The 27,115-nt window shown below is 40.0% G+C and overlaps 2 protein-coding genes across 2 annotated transcripts; both read left to right on the top strand.

Moving 5' to 3' along the window:
- Positions 1–1,166: 1,166 nt before the first annotated feature.
- LOC113150219 (pikachurin) lies at positions 1,167–20,998 on the top strand. The gene is made up of 24 exons (XM_026342623.1): positions 1,167–1,368; positions 5,176–5,285; positions 6,437–6,523; positions 7,129–7,155; positions 7,377–7,494; positions 7,611–7,746; positions 9,429–9,595; positions 11,928–12,028; positions 12,202–12,449; positions 12,983–13,170; positions 13,317–13,417; positions 13,502–13,602; positions 13,764–13,908; positions 14,119–14,308; positions 15,564–15,689; positions 16,096–16,339; positions 16,451–16,562; positions 17,165–17,281; positions 17,375–17,555; positions 18,154–18,232; positions 18,534–18,677; positions 18,903–18,986; positions 19,296–19,399; positions 19,518–20,998. The coding sequence occupies exons 1-24, from the start codon at positions 1,263–1,265 to the stop codon at positions 19,667–19,669; spliced, it is 3,168 nt and encodes a 1,055-aa protein (XP_026198408.1). The 5' UTR covers positions 1,167–1,262; the 3' UTR covers positions 19,670–20,998.
- A 3,127-nt stretch (positions 20,999–24,125) lies between these two features.
- si:dkey-251i10.2 (Reeler domain-containing protein) lies at positions 24,126–25,578 on the top strand. The gene is made up of 5 exons (XM_026343636.1): positions 24,126–24,318; positions 24,905–25,017; positions 25,132–25,241; positions 25,335–25,399; positions 25,475–25,578. Exons 1-5 carry the CDS (start codon positions 24,126–24,128, stop codon positions 25,576–25,578), a joined length of 585 nt encoding a protein of 194 aa, XP_026199421.1.
- Positions 25,579–27,115: the final 1,537 nt, after the last annotated feature.

Genomic DNA, 27,115 nt, shown 5'->3' with positions numbered 1-27,115 from the left:
ATACAGAAGAGCTGGTGCTTCCGATTTGAAAATACCATAAATCCCTGACTATTTGGATCCAAAATAACATTTTTAACAGTTTCTTTTTGTTTGTTCTTTCTTCTGTGTCTTTTCAGATACTGACAAGTTACCATTTACCATGAAAATACTCCGCTGTGATCTGTGCTACTGTACAGTACTTATACAGATGGAGTCAATATGAAGTGACCACAATGAACATGTAAAACTACTTGAGTAATCTCTGTAGTAGTTCATTTATTTCGAAAGACTATCGGCAGCTGAAAGTGTGTTAGAATCAGAAACAAGGACTTTCTCTAAATTGATGGTTTGAGTATTTGGTTAATTTTACCTGCTGGCTTTGTTTGCAGGTAGAGTATGTCTAGCTCAGAAGAGCCAGCAGAATGACAAATGGCTTAACACATCAGTCTGGTTCCTGGTTTCAGGTCAGATTTTCCTAGCATGGGAATTCTATGTGCAACACAAACAAACAAATGCTAAAATAACCCTGAAGTTAACTGACCAGCTGAAACTAAACTCCCAGTGTGAGCAGGCTGTACTGTACAACAGCTGTTTGGTTCAACATTAATCAATGAAGGTAATATTTTGCCCCATGTAGCCTTCACACACACACACACACACACACACACACACACACACACACACACACACCCAATCATACACACGCAGTACAAATACGGTGTGATGCTTGCGCAGCTCCCCTGCCTCTGCGTCAAGACGTGCTCTCCATCTGTGTCCAGTGTGCGGATTAGACGCTTATTATCCTCTTAGCTCTAAATTGCCCCACGTACTCGAACTTCGCTGCCTATCTGCCGCTGAAGACACGGACCAGGACAGCTGAAGACGTGACAGGAAAGAGAGATTCACGCGTAAAAAGGATCGTGCCCACCGTCCACTTGTGTTAGTCTTTACGCATTACGCGCGAATTGTCGGGACAGCCCTCTCCGTCGTGTGTCAGCGCGCCTCTCGGGGGAACTGTGGCAGCCTGTGCGTCCGTGAATGTGTCCAACCCACTGATCTTTTGCAGACTGTAATCTTATCAGTGTCAACCCGTAGCTGCCCTTTTATCTCGGGCAGATCCTGTCGCTCTTTGGATGAAAACTTGGATAAAAAACGTTTTGTTTTTTTTTTAAATCAGAGAAAACATTTCTTAGCAAAGACGTCCGCCACATGCACACTTAACGGATTTCAAGGTGTGTTAAAATGAACATCTGACTGACTCAACTGCTCGACCAGAAGAAGACATGGAACCTACAAGTAGAGAAAGGAGTCTTTTATACTTACTTCTCTTTGCGATATGCACGGCCGACGTTTGCTTTTGTGCGAGAAGAGCAAGTGTTCGGAGATCTGGTAAGTTGGAGTTAAAACTTAAAATCAGAGTGGACAATGTGTAATAATTATAATAATAATCATAATAATAATAATGACCAACCACTGTTTCAAACTTTGTCACAACTTTGAAAAGCCTGTAATCTCTATTTTGTGGCTCTAAAGCATAAACATTGGATGGCGAATGCACCATCATCATTATCATCATGTATTCTCCACTATATTATATGTTGCTGTGTAAACGTCACTGTTCTGTAATAAAGCTCTATGCGATTAAAAAACAAACTTTCCACACTTTAATGAGCATCATCTTTACACTACAGTGAGCTACAAGTTGTCACAGGACGCTGTCATTTAAACACAAGCCTGATAGATTAAGGACATGACACAGTTCTGACCTGGTGACATTGATCCCAAATTGACATTATTTGTCTAATACTTAACTATTCAAAGAGAGATAGATAAATGTTCAGAATTAGACCCATCATCAAACTGGACGGTGCTCTCCTCTGGGCAGAAAACCCCTGGATGGATCCTTTCTGCCCTCTCAAGCATCTACTGTCTGTCACTCTTCTCTGTCTTTATTGACCATCCTGTCACCCTGAACTCTTCTTTTCACCCCACTTTCTTCCCCTTTCCACCTTTTTTTTTCTCTCACTGTCTCTCTTTTCCGCTGTCTTTCGTATTTCTTCCTCCCTGACTGTTTTGGCTCCACAGGACATAGCAGACCGACTATTACATGTGTCTGTCACCACAGTTCAGACCGCCATGCAGAGGACGGCTGAATTTCTGTCTTCATGACTGCCTGTGACATTTGTACTTCTGAGGTCTTGCGGGTCTTATTCTGAGGCAGGGAGAATGTCAACATAGCTTGTTGTCCACATTAATCACATCAACCCTCAAAGCTGATGGTAACAGGAAAGGGTTCAAATTGAATTATGTTTTATCCCCAAGGTGGTTTCACTTTTCCAGGATTTTGACACATTTATCCCTGGTTAGACTAATATATTAAGGTATTCATGGGATCAGATGCTATTTATTTTTTTCTTGTTGACACATGAACCCTGGTGAAAGACAATGAAAATGTAATCATTATGAAAAACATGTAGAAAACTAGTCTGGTTTAATCCTTTCACAGTCAATGTTTATATATCATTCTCTAATATAAGCTGAAGAGAAACGCTCATTCACTTTTGGGATGACTCAGACCCGAAAAGAGCAGCACTTCTCAGCGACCGACTCTGAAAGTGGAGATGTAGAATCGTAACAAAAGAAAAGGGGGCTTCTTCTGAAAGAACGTATCTGAATTTAAGATTGGATAATTGTTGATCAAGTAAGAACAAGTATTATGAGAGCACATTTGTGTTATTCGGCTAGAGTGGTATAAATCATACAGTAAGTGAAAAGCACCTTCTTGAAAGCTTGCAACAGGCAAAAGAAATAAAAGGCTGAAGTCAGAAATCACCTGTTAGGGTGCTGTATGGGGCAGTTTTGAACTAAATATTAACTTAGTCAAATATAGTATATTATTATGAATCTATATGGCAACCAAGAAATATTATTGCTCCACAGCAGAAATATTAACAGATAATCTTCTGTTTGGAAAATACATAATGCAAGATGCAAACTGATCTTAGTTGCAGTTCTTAGAACATAAAATAAATTAATCTCTATCAATTTTTATTGAAATATTCCTGTTAGAATAGGCTGAATAGTACTCAGAGATTTGGAGAGTAATTAATAATCTGAGTACTAACATGATATAACAGATAAGTGGGTGCCTGTGGCTGCGGGTGATCTGTTGTATTCTTGTTTGGTGCTTTTGGAAAAAGGCCTGTGTGGGAGGTGTACCGTACGAGATACAGCAGCTTCTGCTTTATGTTTTAACAAGTACGCATGTACGAGTATAGTATCGGGTGGACTGATCGCTGGTGTACGTTGACACAATGCACCAAGTTTCTCAGTGGCAGCTGACTGTACATTTTAAAGCTGTTGATTTATCAATTAGTGTGTGGCCACAGGTTCAGGGTGGTGAGTGCTGCTGGATTTACACTCAAGGTCCATGCGTGTACTTTAATAGAGACACCTGCATAAAACAGGGCATGGTTATACACCCAGAGACGCTCAGAGACATTTCATACTATGTCCAGTTATGTCTTTTTTATTTATAATACTACTGATGCAAAGAGAGTTCAAACACCAGAAATGGCGTTTACTCACAGACCAGCTAAAAATAATCCACCATTTTCAGATTCTTATTGACTAGATAACAGCTTTAAGTTTAAGACAGGCCAAACCAATCTAGCACGTAACGCATCATGCCATCAAAAGATTTGTTTCTTTATGCCGAGAGACACAAAGCTAATGATTGAAGAAGGCTCCTCTCTATCTGCTGTTATTGTGTGCGTTCAGCTCTCCAGTACGTTTGCTGGGCCACACCCCTGGGGAGATATGGATGATCAGGGAATTCAGCTGACACACTGCATTACCCGCTTGGATGGAAGAGCAGGGAGAAGGGTACGAAAAAAGGAGGGGAGATGCCAACAGGAGAGGAGTCAGGAGGACAGGACAGGAGTGAGGTCGGCGTAAAGGCATCAGAAAAGGAGAATTAAAAGAAAAGAAGAGCGGAGGGAAGAGGAAAGTGGAAAAGAGCAGTGTTGAAGCAACATGAGATTTCAATTTACTGAGCTCTGCTTGGCTATATTTAGTTGTGTTTGATCTAACTCGTCTGACGTTTGTCAGTTTTTACCAGCAAAGTCTCTTCTACAGTCTGTTGGACAAAGGACAGTTGTAGCTCACACATGGGTTTTGAATTAAATCTTAGAAAGAAAAAACAAAACAAAACAGGAAGAGCTATAACTTCTTTTTCAAATCTGAATCTACTCTTTAAACACCCACAGGTAAATTCATAAATACAGTGAATGTAAAATACATAATACTCAGCTACTGTGTATTGGTATCAAGCATTTTAAGGAGCTTTTTAACAGCCTGAATGTAGCAGTCAGCTACTCTGTGCAAATATTATGACAGAAAGTGTAGGACTATGAGGCTCTGAGGGCCCTTGTCTGCTCATGTTTATCCATTAAAACCTGGTAATGTACATACACTAGGTCATCAGGAGCACTGATGATCCACACATATCGCTCTTTCTTGTTGCGTAAGAGCGCCCTGAAGTATTTTTCAGGCCACGGTTGGAAACTTGAGTGAAATGACAATCTCTTCAAGTGGCACAGAAGCACCCAGGATTTAATATTTCAGACTATGATAATAATGACATCTGAAGAACCAGCCGATATGATGCGCCAACACGCCAGTCTTCAGGTTATGTCACACACTTTTTTTCAGATAGATTCAGGTGGAATGCAGAGGAAGTTTTCTCATTGGCTGTTTGGACAGATATTACAACCACTATACACTTACCTGAAACAAACCAAAATTAAAACAATTGGATGAAGTAGGAAAAATGTGGGTTCAAAGGTTGTTATTGCTGAAAATGATCTTTACTAAACCTACGCTACCAGATCAGAGGCCTCCAGGAAAGAAGCAGATCAACATTCACTCTCATTTTTCTACATGCTGAATCATGTGAGAATGACCTGAAACACTGAAAGATGCTAAAAACTAACCGGAAAAGGATTTACATACTTGATTGGTGATACTTCTCTGCCTTTAAAAGATCCATGGCAATATGTTTAACACAAATACTAATTTGATCCATTATGAATTCAGAAGAACTGATTAGAACAGGTTAATATTGTATTTCTTTCAGCTTTTACACGCTAACGACTGTAACTGTCTGGTGCTAAAGGAAGTTTTTCTTTAAACCAGATCGCCTAAGTCCTCCATTAGACATCCAGCTGGAGGCGATCAACTGCACCGCCTTCAGTGTACGATGGAAGATGCCCCGACGACATGTTAGCACCATCACTGGATACAAGGTACAGGCAAAAACTGCTATTTTATGTGACAATGTATATATAATTAACCATCACATGCATGTGCAGTTGTGGTTAATTGACCATTTAAAGATATAAACTGATGTATTTATCACTGTCTATGACTGTGTTTCATTATTAAGTTCATGTCAGCGGACAAGAAACTTGGTTTATGGTTGCAAAAATGTAGCAACAGGACTAGTTGTGGAGCAAAGTTTTCTGAACACAAGAAATGAAAATCAACCTCAAAATGATGGAAAGATGAAAGTAAAGGGAAAAATAGAACAGATCACGACAGCACAACGTCAGGGGAAAGTGGTAGAACTGGTACATCCCTGCCACACTATTTTTCAAAATGCACTGAAAGGTTTTTAACCTTGAGCACATAAAAAAACAACAACTTCCCAAATATGTCACAAATCAAATTCCCTTTTTTCTAAGCAGATGTCCATTTCTCTCTGCGAGCCTGTGATATGTTTGGCTTTTAGAGTGACTGCCAAACCCCCGGTCCAGTAAGATGGCCTTGAGGGACAGATTGATATTTAGACTCTCCTGGTGTTTTGATGGAAGCCCTTCACTGCCAAACATATGCATTTTCAGAGGTATTACTGCTCTGAAAGATGTGCTCACAAATCTTTATTCAGAGTCTTCTCAGTAGGTTTTTGCTCCTCTCTTGGCAGGCCGTGCTTCAAATACTAAATCTCTTTGGCTTTCTCTGTAGTGTTGACAAAAAGTGTAGTGGTACGCAACAGTAAGTTTGCACTCTGCGTGTTGAGTAGTGTTGTGGTGCGAATTGAATGCTGAATTAATTTTTTCCCTTAATTTTTTTTATTCATAACTTTTTTGAAAATCCAGAACCCACTTTATTTCCTTCCTTTTCTTGCTTTTGTTAGTTTGTTTTGAATCATCCATTGACAAAGTGCAGATCAGCATGACTGTGTGTGTGCTCTGCTCTTCACCATATGTCTGCACTAAGAGGATTATTCACCTACCTAGCTTCTCCACAACTCACAGATAAACGTCTCTGTGTGGACTGTGACTTGGGCCGTTCATAAATAATACTGTTTCCTTGTAATGTTTCTCCCTCATGACTAGAGGAGCAGGAATCTGGCACATTCCTCTGCACATGTTTTTCTTGTTGTTGTTCTTTCTAGGTCTTCTATACAGAGATGAGGGGTGGGCGTCCGGTAGGTGCAGCGTCTTTAATGGAGGTCCCCCTCAGCTTGGACATGCTGACCACTGTGAGTCTAACTTTAAATAAGTGGGAGAATGGACTTCCTGTTTACACTTTAAAATACCTCTTGTCTGACTGTTCACACCTGTCCACAGACATGCATCTTCAAGGTGTCCAGCAGACCATTTGTGTTCAGTTTTTATTACTGCTGCGTCCCTTCCAGTAACATACAGCGTACAGTCAGGCTGTCAACATACCCGAAGGTCGCTCTCACCAAAACAAACACACATTTTGCTGAAACGTCCTTGTCTGGGCTGCATTAGGACACCTAGTGAAGTAGTTTGAGTGATGGGCTCACAGTAGACCGTGGTGGTCATTTAGTGCTTTTCTTTTGTCATTTGATCGCCCAAGACTTCTTAAAACCAAGCGTAAACAGGGTCTTTGTTCTGCTTTTTAACTTTCAAGTTCGACAATAATTTTGGCAATTTGGGAAATTGGCAACAACATCTTTGCAGAGAGAGACAGATTTCAAAGAATTATCATGAAAAGAGAAAAAAGATCAAAATAAAAATGGCTGACAGTCCTCGAATGTTGCTTCTAGACAAACAAACAATCAAATTGACGACTGGATATATTATATTTATAAAGACTTGTCTTCTTTTTCTCTAAAAGGGACAATTTGATGGACAAGCAAGCTTTGTAAGTATTGTTCAGCCTTTCTAATGAATTTTAATCTCTTAACACAGTTGACATCATTCAGAAATAAACTTGATAATAGTCATTTCATATTTCCCTCTCCTCTTTCACTGTCCTTCCTTCTCTTTCTTACTGCCATTTATTTATTTTTTATCTCCTGTACTCTTGCTTATCTTTCCATGTCTACTGTAACTCTACTCTTCACGCCATATGCCATCTTCTAGGATGTGGACATTGGTAACCTAAAGGTGAACACTAAGTACAGAGTCAGTGTTGGAGCGTATGGCTGGGCAGGGGAAGGTAGACCCAGCATGCCCAGAGACATCAGCACTGCTGCACAGGGTATGTGTACAGTGTGTGTGAGTGGTGGGAATCCGTTTTACAGCTGATGCTATTAATTCTACAGTAGTTCATTGTTAATATCGTTCACTGAAGTCAATCTCGTTTTCTGCCATCAGAGATGTGCATGCCCCCGTCGCCCCCCTCTCAGCCTGTTGTCATGGCTGTATCCGACACGGAGCTGGCGTTGTCATGGCAGCAAGGAGAGAGCGAGGGAAGCGCACCTGTTCTTCACTTCCTGGTAGCTTACATCAGGTCAGCAATAATACGAGAACAAGTCATTAATGGAGATTTCCGTTTATTAAATCCTCATCTTGAAATTTCCCCAGGACTTTGTTGCTGAAAGTTCACACAGGTCACTCGAATACAAAGAGCATCAAACCAGCTAGTACAGACACGTGTAAGAGACTTTAGATAGATACTTTTCATAGACAACAAATGTATGTGTAGCATAAATATATGTAGCTTTTGTCTGTTTAACTAGAACTAAAAGGAATAATTTCTGATGAATTCTGGGTAAAAAAAATTTTTTTCAAACTAAAAAAACATGGCTGACTGAACAAACACACCAAACCGCTCATTTCCCTTCACTCCAGCAAAAGGCAAAAACCCCTCTAAAAGCCTTTTACCTACTCATTGCTAGTTCTACAGTATTATCAGCAAACCTCAAATTATGAGCTGCGCTTTTTCCCCTTTTGTCTGTTGGCTTCACCGGCTGTCACCATGGAAACACGGGTCTTACTTATAAGTTACCCTGGGGGTAGAGTGAAGAAGTTTTTAAGCTTAAAATAATTGAGCCTTCATATATGTGAAAATGTCTGTTTAGGCTAATCTGAGAGCAACATTTAGACGAGGACACACAGACACAACTGGATTGTTAGAAATGTTATGTAATTCAAGTAATGATGAAGCTCAAATTAAGGATTTCAGATTACATTTACATAGAAATTTAGAAGAAAATATATTAAGTCTGGTAGAGATTCAAATTTATTGCACTGCCATTTAGAAATGTATATATAGATATGTATAATTAGCTACATTAAGATAATAATAGTGCATATTTAGTCTAATCAATCTCTGCTAAGCCCTTTTTCATACTACTACAGTAAAATACACCATCTACAGCTCTGTTTTACTGAGTTTCACATGGCCTTTACTGAGCTGTTCAGTGTAACCATTTGTATTTTGACAAGAGGCTCAGTTGAGACTTGAGAAAGGAAGAATTTTATTCTCTGTCTAGTAGTGTCCAGCCTCAAACACACAACAAATATAAAGGGCCCCTTATGTCTAGACGAGTCCTCTTGATACAATGACAAGGAAGCTGACGTCAGAAACAATTTGCTCAGAGTTGTCTGAGGATTTGCCAGGCGCAAACAAAAGATGCAGATCGAACGTAAAACTGCCACCGTAAGAAACGTTTGAAAGCAAATACAAAAAGAAAAGACTTGTTAAGATATAAAAGCGAACAAGCAGAATAAAACACTAACAAACCGCAGTGTTACTCTCCGCGGGGAGGAGTTAACACTGTAACTCAGAGGCAGGGAAACTGTCACTGTGAGAGCGGAGACATGAATCAGTGTCTGTTTTGCATGCGAAGGCATTTTCCACACAAAAGGAGCATCGCAGAGACAAATCTCTCTCCTTTTGGATCAAGAGAAGTCCTGCTGAAGAGAGACATTGAGCGGTGGTGAAGATGACTGTGTTCAACACTTCGCTGTGGCCCCAGGCACCAAGAACCAGCACACAAACTCTAGATAATAGCATCATTTTTAAAGAGTTTTTTATATTTAAAAAAAGAATGAATTATTATTAATTATTATTATTTTGTAAAATGTGACATTAAGTTGTGGACATATCAGACAAGCGTGTCTTTCTAACAGGTTGACGGTGCCTCCAGCTTATGTTGATGTATCTTTATGATTGTCCTTTGTTCTCAGGCCAGAAATGGACACAGAGTGGACGTATATCCGTGAGCCCATTGAGACTAACTCCATGGTTCTGAAGGGGTTAATGCCGGAAACAGAGTACCAGTTTGTTGTCAGGGCAGTCAATGTGCACGGAGTGAGCCCACCCAGCCAAATCAACAACCCCGTGCGCACGCTCGGTAAGGCCAAATGTTGCTGTGACGCGACAGCCATGAAAGCTTAGACCCCGAACCGCAAAGTTAGTTTCAGTTTAGTTTCGACAAAACTCCCACACAGAACTAAACAGACTCTGCTTATTTTTTTGCATCACCAAAGTTATTCTCACATTAAACATTTACATGTTCAGCTGCACTGCGTAAACCCCATCGTTACTGTGGAGACAGCCACAGTGTTCTCCCAGCAGTGTGACGCAATGATCGGTTGTTTAAGAAATGTTCAAAGTTTCTTTCAGAGTCTTTTTCTTGGAGGCATCATTTATCATTTATAAAGAACGCCAACACTATTAGTGTGTCACTTTTTACTGTGTAATGTGCTTAGTTTTATTCTATCAACATAATGTTACCCTCCTGACAGATCCATGTCTACCAGTCTAAAAGAAAACATTAAGCTGACTGTATTTTTTCATTAAGGTGACGTAAGGTCGACAACTTGATAATAAGAAATGTAGGAAACGGGTTCTTTTTTTTAAATTTCAATACTTAAAACTCAGGTTAATACATAAATATAATGTTAACTTCCAAGTAAAACATTTATACTGATAATGGCACACGGTGTACAGTAGGAGCAGTTTGGGTTTTTCAGTATCTCTTTCAGCATTTGCTTGAATGTAGGGCAGCACCTGGCAGTGTATCAGCTGTTTTTTTCTGACCGGGGCATTGGATGATGGAGTTATTGAGCAACAGGGTCATTTACTTTATTATTTTGGATGTAGCCTGCTGCTGGTGCTACATGGGGGATGGGGGGGCAATCAGGACTGATTGATATTAAAACACACGAACACACACTCTCACTCAGGTGTGTGCCAGACATACAAATAGAGACAGTAATAGCAATGTAATGGATGGGCGAGAAAATTGAATTGAAGAAAATGACATTTAAGTAATTTACCTGGATGCTTGTGCACATCAGGCTGTAAGAGTATGACTGTAGGAGTATTAAACTTAGACAGTCATGTAGATGCAATCACATTATCCAGCCTTTTTTGCCTACACTGTGATGTTAGCAGGCTGTTGTGAACCACTGTGAACTGCTATAAACCTTGGCAGATTGCCCAGGGACACAGACCTAGAACGACAGACAGACACAGATATGGTATTAGAAAGAAGCTGTTACAAATGATGTCAATGAAAGTTACACGAAACAAGATGAAACGAGCCAGTTAGAGAGACACGGCGAGACAGACGGACAGAAACGCAGGGCTAGAGAAGCGTGGTTTCACAGCAGGGGATGAAAGCGGGTTACGTCCGAGTCTCATCAGACAGGATTAAGGACGGGATGCCAGACCCCTTCTCTGACCATCCGCACCCCTGATGGATGCACATAAACACACACACACAATCACACAATGTGCTGCTGCTGCTTGAGTGAACAGCGGGGGTGGGCCTGACTGACTGACATACTTTTCTTGTTGCCCTCTGTGATACTTCTTGTTTATAGTGGTTAGAAACAGGGTGTGTATGGTTTATGGGGGATTGTTACACAACAGCAGATTAGTTTCCTCAGGGCTTTATTGGGCATCACTCCTCCCTGTATGCCAGCAACCAGTATTTAGGATTGAATGTTAATAAGCCGTGCTAATTATCACTTCAAATCTCGCATCCATTCAGTCGTAAATGTTAACTTTTAACAAAATATTTAATGCGATTCCACTATATTCACTGTCTGGCTTTGTCTTTGTGCGTTATGAGCTCCCTATGGCAATATTCCGTATCGAGGAGACGCCTTTCAATTTGTGGTGCAGCAGCCCTGGTACAGGCTAACAGGTAGATCCACTGGTCCATCAGCAGCTGCCAATCCATTATCATCATCATGAAATACGACCAATCCATGATCAATCTCTTACATACAATACGTACCACCACCAAACACCACCTGTCTCTTCCAGTGAGTTGTGTGTTGTTCAGGTCACTTTCATCATTACCGTTACTTTGTCATGACTTAAACATCATATGAGTACATGATGGTGATATGAATGTCATACAGTATGGAGGACTGGCGGATTGATGGTGGTCTTGTGTATGCATGTAAAACCTTTGGTGAGTTTTAACATTGAGGAACAGTGTTATTGTCACACTTTTCAGAAATCGAAGCAAGAGCTGTTAGAGGTGTCTCCAGGGGCACGGACAGGTCATCTTCGTTTTATAGTGTAGTCCATGAACTGAGCCTGAACCTAAATCTTGCATTTTACCATTCAGCCAGTTGTGCACCTGTGTTTGCATCTCTACAAACATCATTAACTCTCATCAATGAACAAACAGCAACAGAATTGATTTTCGTTACTTTCACTCTTAGGTGCATCAGATGTTGGCAGCGGTGTTGGTCCTGGTTCCAGGATCAAAGAGGATGATGGCTTTGATATTGATGACTCGGACTATGATATCTTTATTGAAGAGGTGGGTTTTACGTGATTTGGATATTGCTAATAAAGTTACGTTTAATAAAAGTTACATTTAGACTGGTAGATGAGGTCCTATCAGCTGCAGAACTCACAGGTAAAATGAAACCATGATACGGGTTGACCCTCTTTTCTCTATTCATCTTCTTCTTTTTTTTATCTGCTTGCTAGTTGAAGCCGTTCCCAGGCATCAGCGAAGACAACAGGAAATCCCAACTCCGTTCCCGCTCTGGCCCTCCATCTGGTCGGAATGTCGTTTACCGCATGAACACCATCGCTCCACCCAACGTCACAGCCCCACCAGTTTCACCCACCACTTCATCCATCTTCCCAGACTTCACTGATGTGGCCTTCACCACCACTTCAGAGCCTAGTACCACCCTTGATACCACAACCACGGCCCCGCTCACCACTACCAGGTAAGCTGTACCTTAAAAGCATTCATTTCGTGTGTCTTGATAAGATGTAAGTGGTTGTTCATCACCAGCCGGAGGCGGTAATGGCGTCTCTTTTAAAGGCAAAGTTGAACATTAACAGGTGTTTTCCTGTGAAGAAGGGAAAAGGGAATCAAGGGTTTTTTTTTTATCTAAGAAAATCATGATTCTTATTGCTGCTCTTGTGGCTCTTTGATTGCTAGATTGCCGTCTCCTGTGGTGTTCGGCTTTCTCCTAACATCCACCTACAATTTGCTTTTCTTGTGCTCTTCCACTTAATTATTTGAGCTGGTGACTAGAGCAGTGAACTATTACATCAATTTAGTATTACTAGTAGTCTCTTTGTGATATACAGCATGTATTTGGGTGAACAAAATAAAAAATAAAAATCTAATGTCACCTTTATGAGGCCAGGACTGACAAATACATTACATCATAGCATTTAAATTAGCTAAACTCCTACTATAGTACTGAACACTAACCTTCCTACTCATTCCTCTTCTTTGGATCCACCTTAGCATCCCTTTGCCCACCACCACTGCCACTCCAACCATGTCCCCCTGGAAAGGTGACGTGCCTCGTGTGTATGACCTGACCTGTGATGACACTGTGTGTCCGCCTGACAGCTTCTGCCTTAGTGATTATGACAGTGGAGGTTCGCGCTGTCACTGTAACCTCGGACGGGCAGGGGACACTTGCTCTGAAGGTGAGAGAACCGTAGTTGTTTTTCTGCCGACAGACAAGCTTTCGTCCACGTGTTTACTGTCAGCAGTGCTGTGGTAGAAGTCCATCGTGTTATTCTCGTCTGCGTTGTTGCCATAAATTTATTATGGTTTTCTTCTTCTTCTTCAGTGGTGTCAGTAAACTTTCCCAGGTTCTATGGCTACTCGCACATGACCTTTGAACCACTGAAAAACTCTTACCAGACCTTCCAGATTACTTTGGAGTTCAAGGTAAGACATTGTGTGGTCTTGTTTTAGTTTCTCTTTTGCTTTTTCCCTCTGACAATGAGGAAAACCAGTTCTTCTGTGCTGCAGTCAGACTCTGAGGACGGCTTGTTACTGTACTGTGGAGAGAACGAGCATGGCCGGGGGGATTTTACCTCTTTGGCTCTGGTGCGAGGCAAGCTGCACTACAGGTGAGGAAGCCACTGTCTCACAGTGTCCAGTGGACATAACCAATGGGATCAGACTCCCAAAGGTTTGACCCCATGATTATTGGGGGTCGACACATTTACACATTGATTCAGCACGCACAGGTTTTTATACTGGATGCTCTTCCTTCTTTGTGACTCTACAGGTTCAATTGTGGTACAGGAGCAGCTCAAATTATCAGCGAGAGTCGTGTTGTTCTTGGTCAGTGGCACACAGTCACCGTCTTCAGAGACGGCATGAGTGGATGGCTCCGCATGGACAATGACACACCTATATCTGGACGCTCACAGGTAACAAGAACACACACTGTACAGAAAATAGAGTAAAGGATTTGTAGAGAATAGTGTGGTTTTTATAAACATGTTGGATGTTTCAGTTGAAATACTGATTTAGAAATCATTTCATTAGGATTACTAACAAAGGATGTGTCCTCTATTATTAACATGTGTTAACAGTGATGGAATAAAGCACGTTTCTTCTCTTCATTCTTGGTCTTTCAGGGCCAGTACACTAAGATCACGTTCCGCTCCCCGCTTTATATCGGTGGAGCTCCGAGCGCTTATTGGCTGGTCAGGGCGACAGGGACAAATCAGGGCTTTGTTGGTTGCATTCAGAGTCTGACCATCAACAACAAGGCCACAGACATCAGACCCTGGCCTCTAGGCAGAGCTCTGAGTGGAGCTGACATAGGTAAGCCGACAGTGATGTGTGAGTGTTTCTGTAACAAGTGTTATTCTTCTTCGGCCACTGTAAGTGCTATTGAATTCTTATGCATGTTACCCATAATGCACTTGGTCTCCTGCGTTTTAGTGCATTGATTTGTTATAGTAGCAGTTTTGCGTCTGTTGGAGGAAACTACTTATTGTTATCTTCATACAGGCATAATTTAAATTAAGTGAATTTTTTTTAAGTTAATCTACAAGATTTAGCAAACATATCAAATCAGATTTTTTAATTAGCTTGAACCATTTTTAATAAAGGAAAATTACAAAGAAAGGATTTTAATTGTTTTTAAAGACCAACTTCATTGTAGTTTAACAGAAGCAATTTTAGTGTGTGCCGCAGGACACTCAAATAAAGTTTACCACTGTGTTACATCAACTTTATTTTTAATTATACTTTTTAATTGTTTGAGAACTGAGGACACTAATTAGACACAAAGTATTGCAGTTTTCTAAGCGGCATTTTTCCTTTACTGGATACAAGACATCAGCTGCTCAACACTACGTGGTCGCCATCGTCTGATTCATCTTTTTATAATGTGCCATACGTTTTTGAATATGACATAAATCTGGTGTCCAGATAGACCAGTCAAGCACACACACTGTGCATCTATGAAGCTACGCTACTGTAACACACACAATGATGCCTATCTAAAACACCAATCTACACCTCTGGGTCAATAGCACTGATTCATGCCCATACCATCACAGATATTGGCTTTTGCAACTTTTGTCTCTGGCTTAGAGAACCCAGTGTCCATTTTCCCTGAAAACATGCTGAAATATGGATTTTTTATTCTACAAAACACATTTCCACTGTCTTTTGATCCATCTGACATGAGCTCAGGCGCCAACATTTGATGTGATGTGCCTCAGCCCCAACATTTTTGGAGGATGTTGCTGGTATTAAACTATAAATGTGCTTCTATTCACAAAATAAATAAAGCTTCAAGCAAATAGAGTAATTACACATTGTAGTTTGTATTGAATTTTAGAAAAAGTTTAAACTTTTCTGGAAATGGGCTTTGTATACATCAGACTTCTCCAAGATCATGGTTTTTGTGTTTTATTGTGTTTTTTTTAATTTAATTCAATGTACTTCTTTACATCTACTGCTGAGACTGTATTTGTTTCCCAGATGTATGAATGCTTTCCCACTTAGTAAGAGATACATACGCTGATTCTGTCCTAATCGCCTCGCATCTCTTGCCATTGTCCACAAGGCGAGTGCAGTGACAGTGTGTGCGACCTGGTAAGCTGCGCTAACGGCGGTGCCTGCTTTGCGAATCGTGCCGACGGCTACATCTGCTTGTGCCCACTCGGCTTCAGGGGAGCACTTTGTGAGGAGAGTGAGTCAACTCTGTTTTCCTTTTTGTCACACACCTACACAAAGAACAGACACCCGTCTTGTTTACAACAGGAGCTATAGACCTCTGTGAAAGTAAAAGTAAAATGTCTTGGTGGTTTATTCTTACTTAGCGGCTGTTATAGATTGTCACACAGGCATTTTAAGGTAATTACTGAACAGTTGAGTGCAATATGAAGAAAATTGTTTGGAAGGAGGATTATTATTCCTTATGGCAAAGGGATTGATTGTTTGTGAGAGTAGCTCTCATGCAATATAACCCTCCACTTTCTTTTTTTCCTCTGTGTCCTTTTGCTCCATTTTTTCTCTGTTCTCATCATCTGCTTCACTCTTAATCATCTTAATGCTTACGCCTCCTTCGCCCTCATGTCCCCTCTCCCACTCCTCAGGTTTCTCACTGTCGTCACCGCTCTTCAACGAGACAGTGCTTTCGTATGCTGTCATCCCTTGGCCTCAGTCCTCTCAGAGTTATCTGTCCTTCATGGAGTTCGAGCTGACGTTTCGCCCGTCGATGCCCGATGGGACGCTGTTGTACAGCGATGATGCAGGCAGCGGAGACTTCCTGGCGATAAATCTGGTGGACAGATATGTAGAATTCAGATTCGACTGCGGCTCTGGAGGAGCAGTCATAAGGTACTAGACAGATGCAAGCTTTTTCTGTTCTGTGTCACTTTTCATTTCCTATTCCTCTTATTTATCTAACTAGATGCACCTGAGAATAATCTGTGGTCGCCTTTGCTACAGGAGTGAAGAGCAGATTAGTCTGGACACATGGCACGAGCTGAGGGTGTCTCGCACAGCAAAGAGTGGAATCCTACAAGTGGACAGCCAGAGGCCAAAGGAAGGAATTGCTGAGGTATGAATGTGTTGCCTAAAACTGTCAAATGTTTGCTCTGACCACAAGAGGGCAACAGCTTAACAACAATCTCAGCAACAGAGCTTTTGCTCACATGCACTGTCAAGTTGTGTATAATGTGTTAAGCTACACTTTCAGCACATCAGAGCATCATAGATCTCACACTGAGTCACCTTTTGAATGTAGTTTGAATAGGACTCAAACACAGTCAATAAAGAGTCAAACACAGTCAATAAAGAGTCAGACACAGTCAATAAAGAGTCAAACACAGTCAATAAAGAGTCAGACACAGTCAATAAAGAGTCAGACACAGTCAATAAAGAGTCAGACACAGTCAATAAAGAGTCAGACACAGTCAATAAAGAGTCAAACACAGTCAATAAAGAGTCAGACACAGTCAATAAAGAGTCAGACACAGTCAATAAAGAGTCAGACACAGTCAATAAAGAGTCAAACACAGTCAATAAAGAGTCAGACACAGCCACATAACTTCAGATATGTGACTTCTAAAGCAAAAGGTTTATCCAGAATGACAGATATTCACTTCAATGACATAACTAGGTTTGTTTTTGAATGCCTGACATAAATATCTATGTCTTCAGGGAGCGTTCACTCAGATCAACTGCAGCTCACCGCTCTATATTGGTGGAGTGCCAGAGTATGATAAAACCAAGAGGACAGCAGGGGTAGTAAGGCCCTTCACTGGAGTTATTCAGAAGGTATGGCTATGTGTCTGCACAGTTGCCAACAAAAAAGGCAAGGTGTGGTGTATTTAATGTCTTCCTCTTCCTTCGACTCTGTCACTTCCCTAGTTGATTCTCAATGACCGCACAATCTCAATAACAACTGGCTCTGCTGGTGGAGTTAACATTGCTAACTCAGCACACCCCTGTGTGGAAAGCCCCTGTGCTAATGGTGGGACCTGCAGACCAAAATGGGACGGGTATGAGTGTGACTGCCCCCTGGGGTATGATGGCAGGCACTGCCAGAAAGGTCAGTGGCTCCCTGAAGTACTCAGATTTTAAGGGAAGAATTTATTAAGTTATTTTGTCACTAAACACAAAAAGAGAAGTTATAAAATAGGTGAAGTTGAGTGTTTGGTTTGCTGGTGGATTACAATTACTAGTACATCTCAAAGGCCGATGGGATCTTTGTTACCACAGAACATAAAAGAGACTACAAATCTATTTGTCCGTCAGAAGAAGCTGTTTTTGTTTCTGTATATATTATATGGTTTTAATAGTGTGGTCCAATCTTTTCACTTCTCATCGATTACTTTTTCTGTTATCATGTAATGTCATGTAGATCCTAATGCACATCCTAATCCCCTAAGCTTATTTTGCTTTCTGTTCTTTAATGCTTTCACTGAGCAGAGTGTGGAAATTACTGTTTGAACAGTAAGTTGTATTGTGTTCATTCAAAAAGGATATTAAACTAAACCTGCACAACATCCTTCAACATCATCTTACTACACATATTCCAAGTACACATGGATTAGTTTTGGTCTCCTTATTTGGCTTAAGCCAGTAAATACATGATGATGCTGCCACCTTGTGATGATATGAAGTCTATACATGTTTTCTCTGCCTAGCTGTGACTGAGGCCATCGAGATCCCACAGTTCATTGGCCGAAGTTACCTCACATATGACAACAGAGATATCCTTAAAAGGTCAGTAGTGAAATATATAGGAATTTTTACTACATTTATACTTGATATATTAAATTATACTTTATCATCAAACCGCCACATCTGTCATAACTACCTAAATAAGTACAGTATCTCAATAGTATTATTAAAGGACGTATGTGCAAAAGCACAGCATATGCACACGCATAAAAATGCTGTTTTATTTGCTGAAAAGAAAAATATGTTAATAATCTTGATGTTCAGTACTATTGTAACAAAATGATGTATTTGAATCTTTTTGCAATACTTTTTCTTAGTAAGTGAATTTGTCCAAACCTTTCAGGGTTTCTGGGTCTAGGACCAATCTTTTTATGCGTTTTAAGAGCACAGCCAAGGACGGCTTGTTGCTGTGGAGAGGAGACAGTCCAATGAGACCAAACAGTGACTTCCTGTCTATGGGCCTTCAAGATAGTGCACTGACTTTCAGGTATTTGTTGGCATGTAAAAGCAATAGCTGATTACAGGAACATCTAGTTCATTAAACAATACATATTTAGGACAGGGACAGCCAGGAGCTAAACCTTAAGTTTGATGTGGGACCATGACATGAAAAACAACCGGGACTTTTTTAGGGCAGTAACATACAAATATTAACCTTCTGCACCAGTTGTAACCAGTTTAATCCCTTATACATGTTTCTGTGTTGTTCAAGTTATAACCTGGGCAGTGGTGCAGTTAACATTATTGTCAACGGGACCTTCAGCGATGGAAAGTGGCATCGAGTTAAAGCTGTAAGGTAAGATTTAAAAACGATCCTGTCAAGCAGATATAACCCACGGTGAGCACAACATACACTGTACCTGTGTTTTGCTATTACTTTATATATTTTCTCCGCATGAAGGTCAAACACCTAGATTGTTAATTGGTTTTCTGCTCTTCTTTACTGTGCATGACATTCACATACATTTACCTTACTCTCCATGTGCACAGTCTTTAAGAACTTGAGTGATCTAAAAGAGAAGCATGCTTTTCTAAGGATTACATTACACAGTCCTTGTGGTGTTTCTCAGGATTATATATTCACCATTTTCACTGGTCTGTACAGGGATGGTCAGTCAGGGAAGCTGACAGTCGATGACTATGGAGCAAAGACTGGCAGGTCACCTGGCAAGATGAGACAACTCAATATCAATGGACCCTTATATGTTGGTAGGAGCCCATAAAACACAATCCTACTTTATATTTATTCTAGATTAAACAATAATTAAATTGTATCTCTGTATTGTCTTCCTGTAATGTGTGCTTTCTCGACATCCTCCCTCTGAAGGGGGCATGAAGGAGATCGCTCTTCACACAAACAGACAGTACGTTGGGGGCTTGGTGGGCTGCGTGTCACACTTCACACTCTCTACTGACTATCACTTGGCGCTGGTGGAGGACGCTGCTGACGGCAAGAACATCAACACCTGCTCCAACTAGAGAATGGCTTCAACAGCGCGATTTCAAACCGGAGTGAACCCCTCGACCAGCTGATTTGTCTTCTTGGAATTGACCTGCCAGCACCAAAAACAGTGAGAACTAAATCGACCAATTCAGGGCTGACATCATATAAACTGGAAAAAGACTGTGAGTCACAACTGCCATATAAGTGAGTAAGTAAGTTTTCAAACCAACTAACCTGTCAAGTTGTGAGGTTTATCTTAACATTAACAACTTGATGAAATGCAAGTTTTGACACATGGCAACAGCCAAAAGGAACAGAGGATATTACAAAGCACAAGTATTCTGTGAAAGGAAAGGAAAAGCTAAGCATTATGGGTAATGAGGGTCTCTGAAAAACCTCCTGAAGGACATTTTTTCCATGGGGTGATTCCAATCATATCTTGATTGTTTTTTTTTTCTACTGAAAACCCTTATTTGATTGCTGGAAGAACCAACTGATCCAAGGGATCAAGTGTCATCTCAAGATTTTCTTGGACCCGACTTAGAGCAGCTAGCAGAGATAAACTTCTTTGTAGAGGATTTTGGTTTTGATCATAGAGGATTTCTATTGTTTTTGTTGTTTGTGATATTTGTATTTTTGTTTGTGATGTCTTATCAGTCTGTAGATTACATTTTCTAAAGTCTGATTGATGTCAGTTTTTTTAAAGGTTACTAGTTTTGGATGGTGACGATTTCAGCTACATAAAATTATTATTATCTTATTATCTTCTTTTAGTTTACATTTCTCAGATGTTAGTCACATGAAAGTCTGGTGTTGACGCAGTGAAGCAGCTAAAATCCTGGAGAAACTATGACACTATGTGTCATTTGACACCCGCCTTTGAACCAATTTGTATCTCGTATCTCACATCAGATAAAATGGATCTCTTATTCATGAAGCTGCATGTCAATTGCTTTCCCAAGCCTAAGCTTTACCCTTTAAAAGGGCCTTTCAATGATTGTTCATCTGCTCCGTATTTCATGAATTACTGATGCTTTTGTTGTTACCACCTAAAAAAGTCAAAATACGCCTTGGAGCTGTAACAAGTTATCGACTGAGTGATCCACAACAGGATAATTAAATGTTCTGACCATCTACTGTACAACATTTAGCACATAGTAATATTTGTGTTTGATGAAGCATAGCCAGTAACATAGCGAGTAAGAACATCTATGTAGCATCTATGATGTCAGATTGTGTTTAGAGCTTTGAGTTTAGGTTTGTGCTTGCTGCCTGGAAGCAGCTGAAATTGGACAAGCAACTAAACAGGAACGGCCCCGGCTGAGTGTGCACACATCATAAAAAACACTAGTATTTAAGCCTTAATATTTAAAAAAAATCCCCTAACAATTAAAATGAGTTATTCCCACTCCTAAGGAGGTGTATCCATGTGCCACCATTTGTTATCTGAAGAACACTGAAGACTGAATGTAAGTTTCACAGTACACAGCTTGTGGTCCCTTCCCGTTGAAATGCATAAGTGAGTTAAATAATCCTAAACTTTGTTTTGCCAAACTCAAAACAACAAATGTTCACTGTATTTGTAATTGGTTCACTGTGACAGCTGTCCACAACTAGACCGTGCTAAATGCTAACCAGAAAGCCTGCCAATTAAATCATTTGCTAATCTAATCTTGTCTTGCTTTGTCATGATTAAGTAATGCTCCTGACATGTGAATTTGTTTGGATCAGTTCAAACCAGATATCAGATTTTATAAACTATTTTTTTCTTTACAATCAATGTGCTTGTTGGTTGTTTACAGCACGCTTATGAGTTGCATTACATGTATAAGGTAAATTCACAAGACAAAGTAGCAGCAGCAGCAATGAACAAAAGATTTTGGGTTTTTACAACTCTAAGAAAAGGAATTAGCATTAGTAAAAAAACAAGCATGATCACCAGGTACACGAAGGACTACTGGGAACCTTAACCATAGTGCTGGTAGATTGGCGAATGCATGTTAGAAATTCTTGGAACAGTCATGTGGATATTTATTCATTACAACCTTTCATTTCTGGATCAATGCAGTTGTTGTTTGTGCCACATTGTATAAAAAAGATAAAATAAAATGCACACATAAGCTCGCAGGAACAAAATGTTCCATAGAGACAGAGACTTTGTAGTTCTTGCAAGTTTTGCTTGCTTATTTTAAATCCAGTCACTAATGTCCTCTCTGAAGATGTTGTCAATCACAAGCAAGGCTAGATTTAAAATCATCTTGAAGTTTTTGTGACATCCGTGTTACTGTGACATTTTCTATTATGCTTCCAGAACAAGACAGTTTAATCTATTCTTGTAAACTGCAGTACAGCCATCTCCACGCATTATCTACAGTAACTAGATGAATCCTTTGAATCCAGATTTTTCATTTCTGTCTTCTGGTCACTGATAATTTATGATCTGACATGAAAAAGGAAATAGTTTTGCTTAAATGCAGCACACAGCCCCATTAGACTAATGTAACAGCGTCACTGATTAAGATGCTTCATGTGATGTAAACAGCTAATGGCTAACAGATCATCTACAACATGACCACATCTTGGCACGTTTTAGCTCCTCAGTTGACATTTCTGAAGATGACACATTTAATTGATGAGGCCCCAGTGGACGTTTTTATTGAGTTGTTGTTTTTTTTTTTGATTGTTGTTCTATCCTGTCATACATCAACTATACTCACGCAAGAACATGTGTATACATTCACGCGAGCTCATAAACAAGAGCGTCCTCATTTCTGTGCCGCTGCGAGACCAGTATTACCATTGTGGCACTCGAGGGCAATATGTTTTATTGCCTGAATCCAGAGTTACATCAAAGTCCCAAGTTCTGACGGCGGCGGTAACTAGTGAAGTAGAGAGTCCAGCTGTTTCATTTAGATAAAAGCCATTTATTCATATTGAGGTCATCTACTTCTTATCACAGTTTAAGGTTAAAGGTAATCCGCCATATTCAATTCCCCCATCATAACAATCCAGTGTGATAATTAATAGGTCGTAAGTTGGGAGACCTACCCAAACCCTCGTCCTCCTCTTGTCACAACTAGTGACACATTTGAACTGTTGACACACCCACATTTTAAGCATCCTTATGTATATCCAACCATGCACACATGTTTGGCTATGAAACCTTTTTGATTTGATTTCAGACAAAACCTCAGAGAAAACGTCACGCAATAAAATTAGTTACTAGTTATTATTGACAGTTATTAATTAAAAGTGCTGGATTATTCATTATTTTATCAAGATATTGCCATTTAACAGTTTGTGATCTGTTTTTTTTTTTTTTTAGTATTATTAGTTTTTAGTATTTAGTTTTTGTGTCTCGTCTTTAGAAACAAAAGATTTAAGGACTCACAAAGACATAATCAACTCTTGTCATGGACCAATCAGAAAAAAACTCAAAACAAATGAGACACTAGTCCTTTAAGAACTAAGATTAAATGTTAGAGAGGTTGGAGAAAGGGATTATTTCTCTCTGAAAGTCCATCCTCATGAATCAAAACGCAGAAGATGTTGAAGGCATGGAAATTAGATTTTGGGTGACATTCATGCTTGTTTGGGGAACAGAGTGTTGTTTTCATTTAGTTGTGGCAGACACAGTAGCTTCTCCAAAGAAACTTCTAGTATGTGTTGCTGTTGTTCCCTACAGCATGGCTACAAATCTCCCTATATAGCCGGCTACGTTTGTGTGTGTTTTGCCTAGAGATAGAATATAGGTCTTAGGAAGTACTACTTGACAAATAGTTTTTAGTGCAAGTTCAAGAAAGAAGACAGCTGTCAGCCAGCTCATCACTAAGAGTCCACCTTTCATCTTTTAAGCCACTTTACTTGCGTTTTCTTTGTCTGATTTCATCACGGACTTTGTTGCATCACAGCTGCACCCCTCCATCACCACTGTTAAGGGCCCATGAAGGCTCAGAGAGATCTCAGACCTCGATCCATACGGGCCCCAGCGGAAAAGGTCTCACTGAAAGCTGAAAGCTGGTCATTAAACTTAAAACAGAAGGATGGATGCTCTAGCCCATTTTGTCATATCACAATGTTTGTGTAGTAGTATTTTGCAGCATCATGTATTAGAGAAGAAAGATACTGCCAAGTCAGAACAAGTCCCCAAATAAAATATGTATTTACTTTGATGTAAAAACACTTTTAATTAGTATGAAGTACTATTTTTTTCCTAATAGTGATTGTTATAGAAAGTGTTTTCTTACTTCCACTGGCCTACATGGACACAGTAAAATATCTGTCTTCAGTGGAGATAATTGACATTCGTTTCTCTCAAGCTTACATATTCTTATCAAGTCATAAGGGCATTCACGTGAAAAGCACCTCTCATGGTTAGATAAGTCACAACTAGCGGAAACGATTTGATTGTGCGACTCTGCAGCAGACCCTCTCCAGGCTCAGTTCTATGTGGCGTCCCATACACAGAACGGTTCTTATTCACTCAGCCCGATGGAGCTGTTGTTGCCAGTCTTCGTTATGCTTCAGTTGCTCGGTCTTGTTAGTGTCTACCCCACCGGTGCTCCCACTGGTGCCTGTGAGGACATGTTGCCTCGCCACTCTGGGGTGCAGGCTCAGACTTTACCAGCACCCTACACTCTTCTCACCAACACCAAGACGTTCGAGCCGGGCAGGCCCGTTACAGGTAAGATGTCCATGATGCTAGTGCAGTGTTATCATTATCAGAGATGATGCAAAGATGTTAATCTCACATGTTACATGATTAAACATTATAAGTTATTATTTGACCAGCAAACAGAAGGATGTGACTACAGTCATAATCAATACCAACTTTTTAACCCTTTCTCTTGTTTCTCGGTTTTCTGTAATGCCTGTAAATAAAGTATCTATACCTATCAAAGTAAATCAAAGTAAGTCTTAATGTTTTACATGAATGTTAAATGTTACTGGAGAACAGTGTTTGTACATACAAAATTAAAATGTGGCAAAAATGATTTATCCACCTTGGACATTATCCATGTTTCAACATTGCTTTTTATGAAGGGCTAACTGACTTCTTAAACTATTACTGTCTGCAAACAGTCTTTGTTTATTGTACATTTCCATTATCAACATCAAAGTAGAAAACTGCTGTCTGCTGTGAGCTAAACTCACGTCTGTACAACAAATATAGATAGTGCAAAATGGTATAGTCTAACATTTGAAATGTTCTTTACAATGTCGATTGAGATCACAATAGCCGATATTTTGTTGTTTGGCTTTTCCTGCAGTGACTATCACTGGACCAGAATACAGGGGTGTCCTTCTGGAAGCTCGGACAGGCAGCAGCACTCTCGCTTTGGGGAGTTGGAGTCTCCCTCCTCCAGACACCAGATTTCTTGAGGTCATTAACAAGTCACAGAGTGACGTGCATGTTGAGAATCTTTTTTCAGATATTAATGAATCAGATTACAAGTGAATGTAACTGCAGCGTAAATGTTTTTTTTTATGTTCACAGTGCGCAGGGAATCCACAAGGCGCTGTTACTCATTCCAACACCAACCTGAAGGGCAACTCCACTGTATACACCTGGATACCTCCCGACTCTTCAAGTCCTGTCTACTTCATGTAAAGCATGTTTTCTTCTGTTTGAACCTATCCTGGAACTTACCTCTATATAAATTAAGCACATCTCCACAGTCTCACTCTGTGGTTTTTCAGGGCCACCGTAGCTCAGCAGCGCACAGTCTTTTGGGTCAACGTGAAGTCCGTCACACTGAGCAGAGGTAAGTGCAGCAGGATGATGAACACGTTGCGAGAGAAACATCTGTGATAATTTATCCTTGTTGTCTCACTTGCAGGGAAACCAGAAGGCCTTGGCTTGGCTTCAAACGCAGAAAGGGCTGAAGAAAAACGTCTGCTTGTCTTCCTACTAGGTTTTCTGATGTTACATGTGCTGGGGTGAACGCCAAATGAAAGAAAGCTACTGTATTCTGTACAGCTCTGATTGTTGCTGTGTATTACTTGAAATGATACCCATTGTGTGCCTTTGTCACTGACTTTTCAGATTGTGCTTTAAATATGAGGCCCCAAAACTTTATTGTTGCTTATATCATAAATAAAGTTTAGCTTGTAACGCACATGATGACCAAGATGACCATATTCATTTATCCACTATGTAGCCAGAAACTAAAAAGGCAGCTGTGGGTTGTGAGTCACTCCCACACCTTCTATTATAATTAATTAATTACCTGAATCTGATCTTTTCCCACCAGACCTCAGTCTATTTTATATGTATATCTCAGGTGATCAAATGAAAAAAAAACATCAACCACTAAATTAATTGTGCTGACTGGAACTCATTCCACTTATTGAAGAGCAGGTTGTGACCTACTTTATGCACATTACTTAATCTATATCCTAGATTCCCAGTATGGTGGTTAACTGAAACCCAGGTGGATACTAGAGGCTTAAGACATGCATGACATGTGTATCAAATCCATCTTTAGCTGATTGTTATTTTTCTGCTCGACATGCTGCTGCTGCATCTTTTAATACCTGCACCTGGAATCAGACGTGTTGGTGTCTGTTTTTACTAAATGGGAATTAAATAAGTTTTTATTTTTAATCATTTAATCATATGCTTGCAGAGCAACATGTTTCTTTAAAAGTAGCAGATATTTCAAGCAAACAGCAGATATCTTAGAATCATACCTCTGTGTAAGATATATATAAGAATGAATCACACACTGTGATCCTGAAAAGAACAGAACAGCTTTAACACACTGTACAGGGAGACGAAACATTAAAATGCCAATATAGCAGGCAAGTGATCCATTGTTGCCTCTGGCCTTTTGCTTTTGCAAAAATGATAAAAGCAGAAGATAGAATTACTATGGCACAAGCAAGAAAGGAAATTAAGTTATTATATACGGTCTATGTAAATTTCCATGTCCAAACAAAATTTAAAAAAAGAAAAAAAGGCCAATTATTATTTCCAAAGAAGCAACTTCAGACCAACAACCACTTTCTTTTTTGAGGCTGCTGGTGCTCTGTAGTGTATCCCTACTTAGTGATGTATTGATTTTCAAGTGACTCATGTGTCTGTGGGTACAGCCCTGGTCACAGGGCCAGCGTCACTCAATAATAATTAGTGTCTTTCCACTACAGGCTCCAGTTATATCTTTAAAGCAGGGATTCAAACTCAGGACTTAAGCACCAGTGCAACCAGCTGATTCGATAGTAATTGACTCACTGACATTTAAAATTCTGACCTCCATTGTTCAAGGTCTGCGTTTTCCATCAACGCAAGGTCATTCATGTAGATGACATGGAGTGAAACAAAGGGAAAACAATTACAGAATATGATTTTAATTTTAATTGTAATTTTATTTAGATTTAGTTCAGGATCTGACTCTTTCATCGTTCTCTAATCCCTCTGTTACTCAAGCACATGACAAGTGGCCTTTTAGTCATGGTCAGTGCAAAGCAAATCAATGTCA

The sequence above is a fragment of the Anabas testudineus genome, chromosome 9 (genome assembly GCF_900324465.2).
Source record: "Anabas testudineus chromosome 9, fAnaTes1.2, whole genome shotgun sequence".
NCBI lineage: Eukaryota > Metazoa > Chordata > Actinopteri > Anabantiformes > Anabantidae > Anabas > Anabas testudineus.
The sequence above is the reverse complement of the archived record's forward strand: the minus strand, read 5'-3'. Positions and strand labels throughout refer to the sequence as shown.

Bases quoted from the DNA above. Each gene is read 5' to 3' on its own strand.
- si:dkey-251i10.2 (XM_026343636.1), top strand. From the start codon at position 24,126: ATGGAGCTGTTGTTGCCAGTCTTCGTTATGCTTCAGTTGCTCGGTCTT. The intron at 24,319-24,904 runs GTAAGATGTCCA...CTTTTCCTGCAG, and splicing joins GCCGGGCAGGCCCGTTACAG to TGACTATCACTGGACCAGAA. The intron at 25,400-25,474 runs GTAAGTGCAGCA...TCTCACTTGCAG, and splicing joins GTCCGTCACACTGAGCAGAG to GGAAACCAGAAGGCCTTGGC.
- LOC113150219 (XM_026342623.1), top strand. From the start codon at position 1,263: ATGGAACCTACAAGTAGAGAAAGGAGTCTTTTATACTTACTTCTCTTT. The intron at 13,603-13,763 runs GTGAGGAAGCCA...GTGACTCTACAG, and splicing joins CGAGGCAAGCTGCACTACAG to GTTCAATTGTGGTACAGGAG. The intron at 16,340-16,450 runs GTACTAGACAGA...CCTTTGCTACAG, and splicing joins TCTGGAGGAGCAGTCATAAG to GAGTGAAGAGCAGATTAGTC.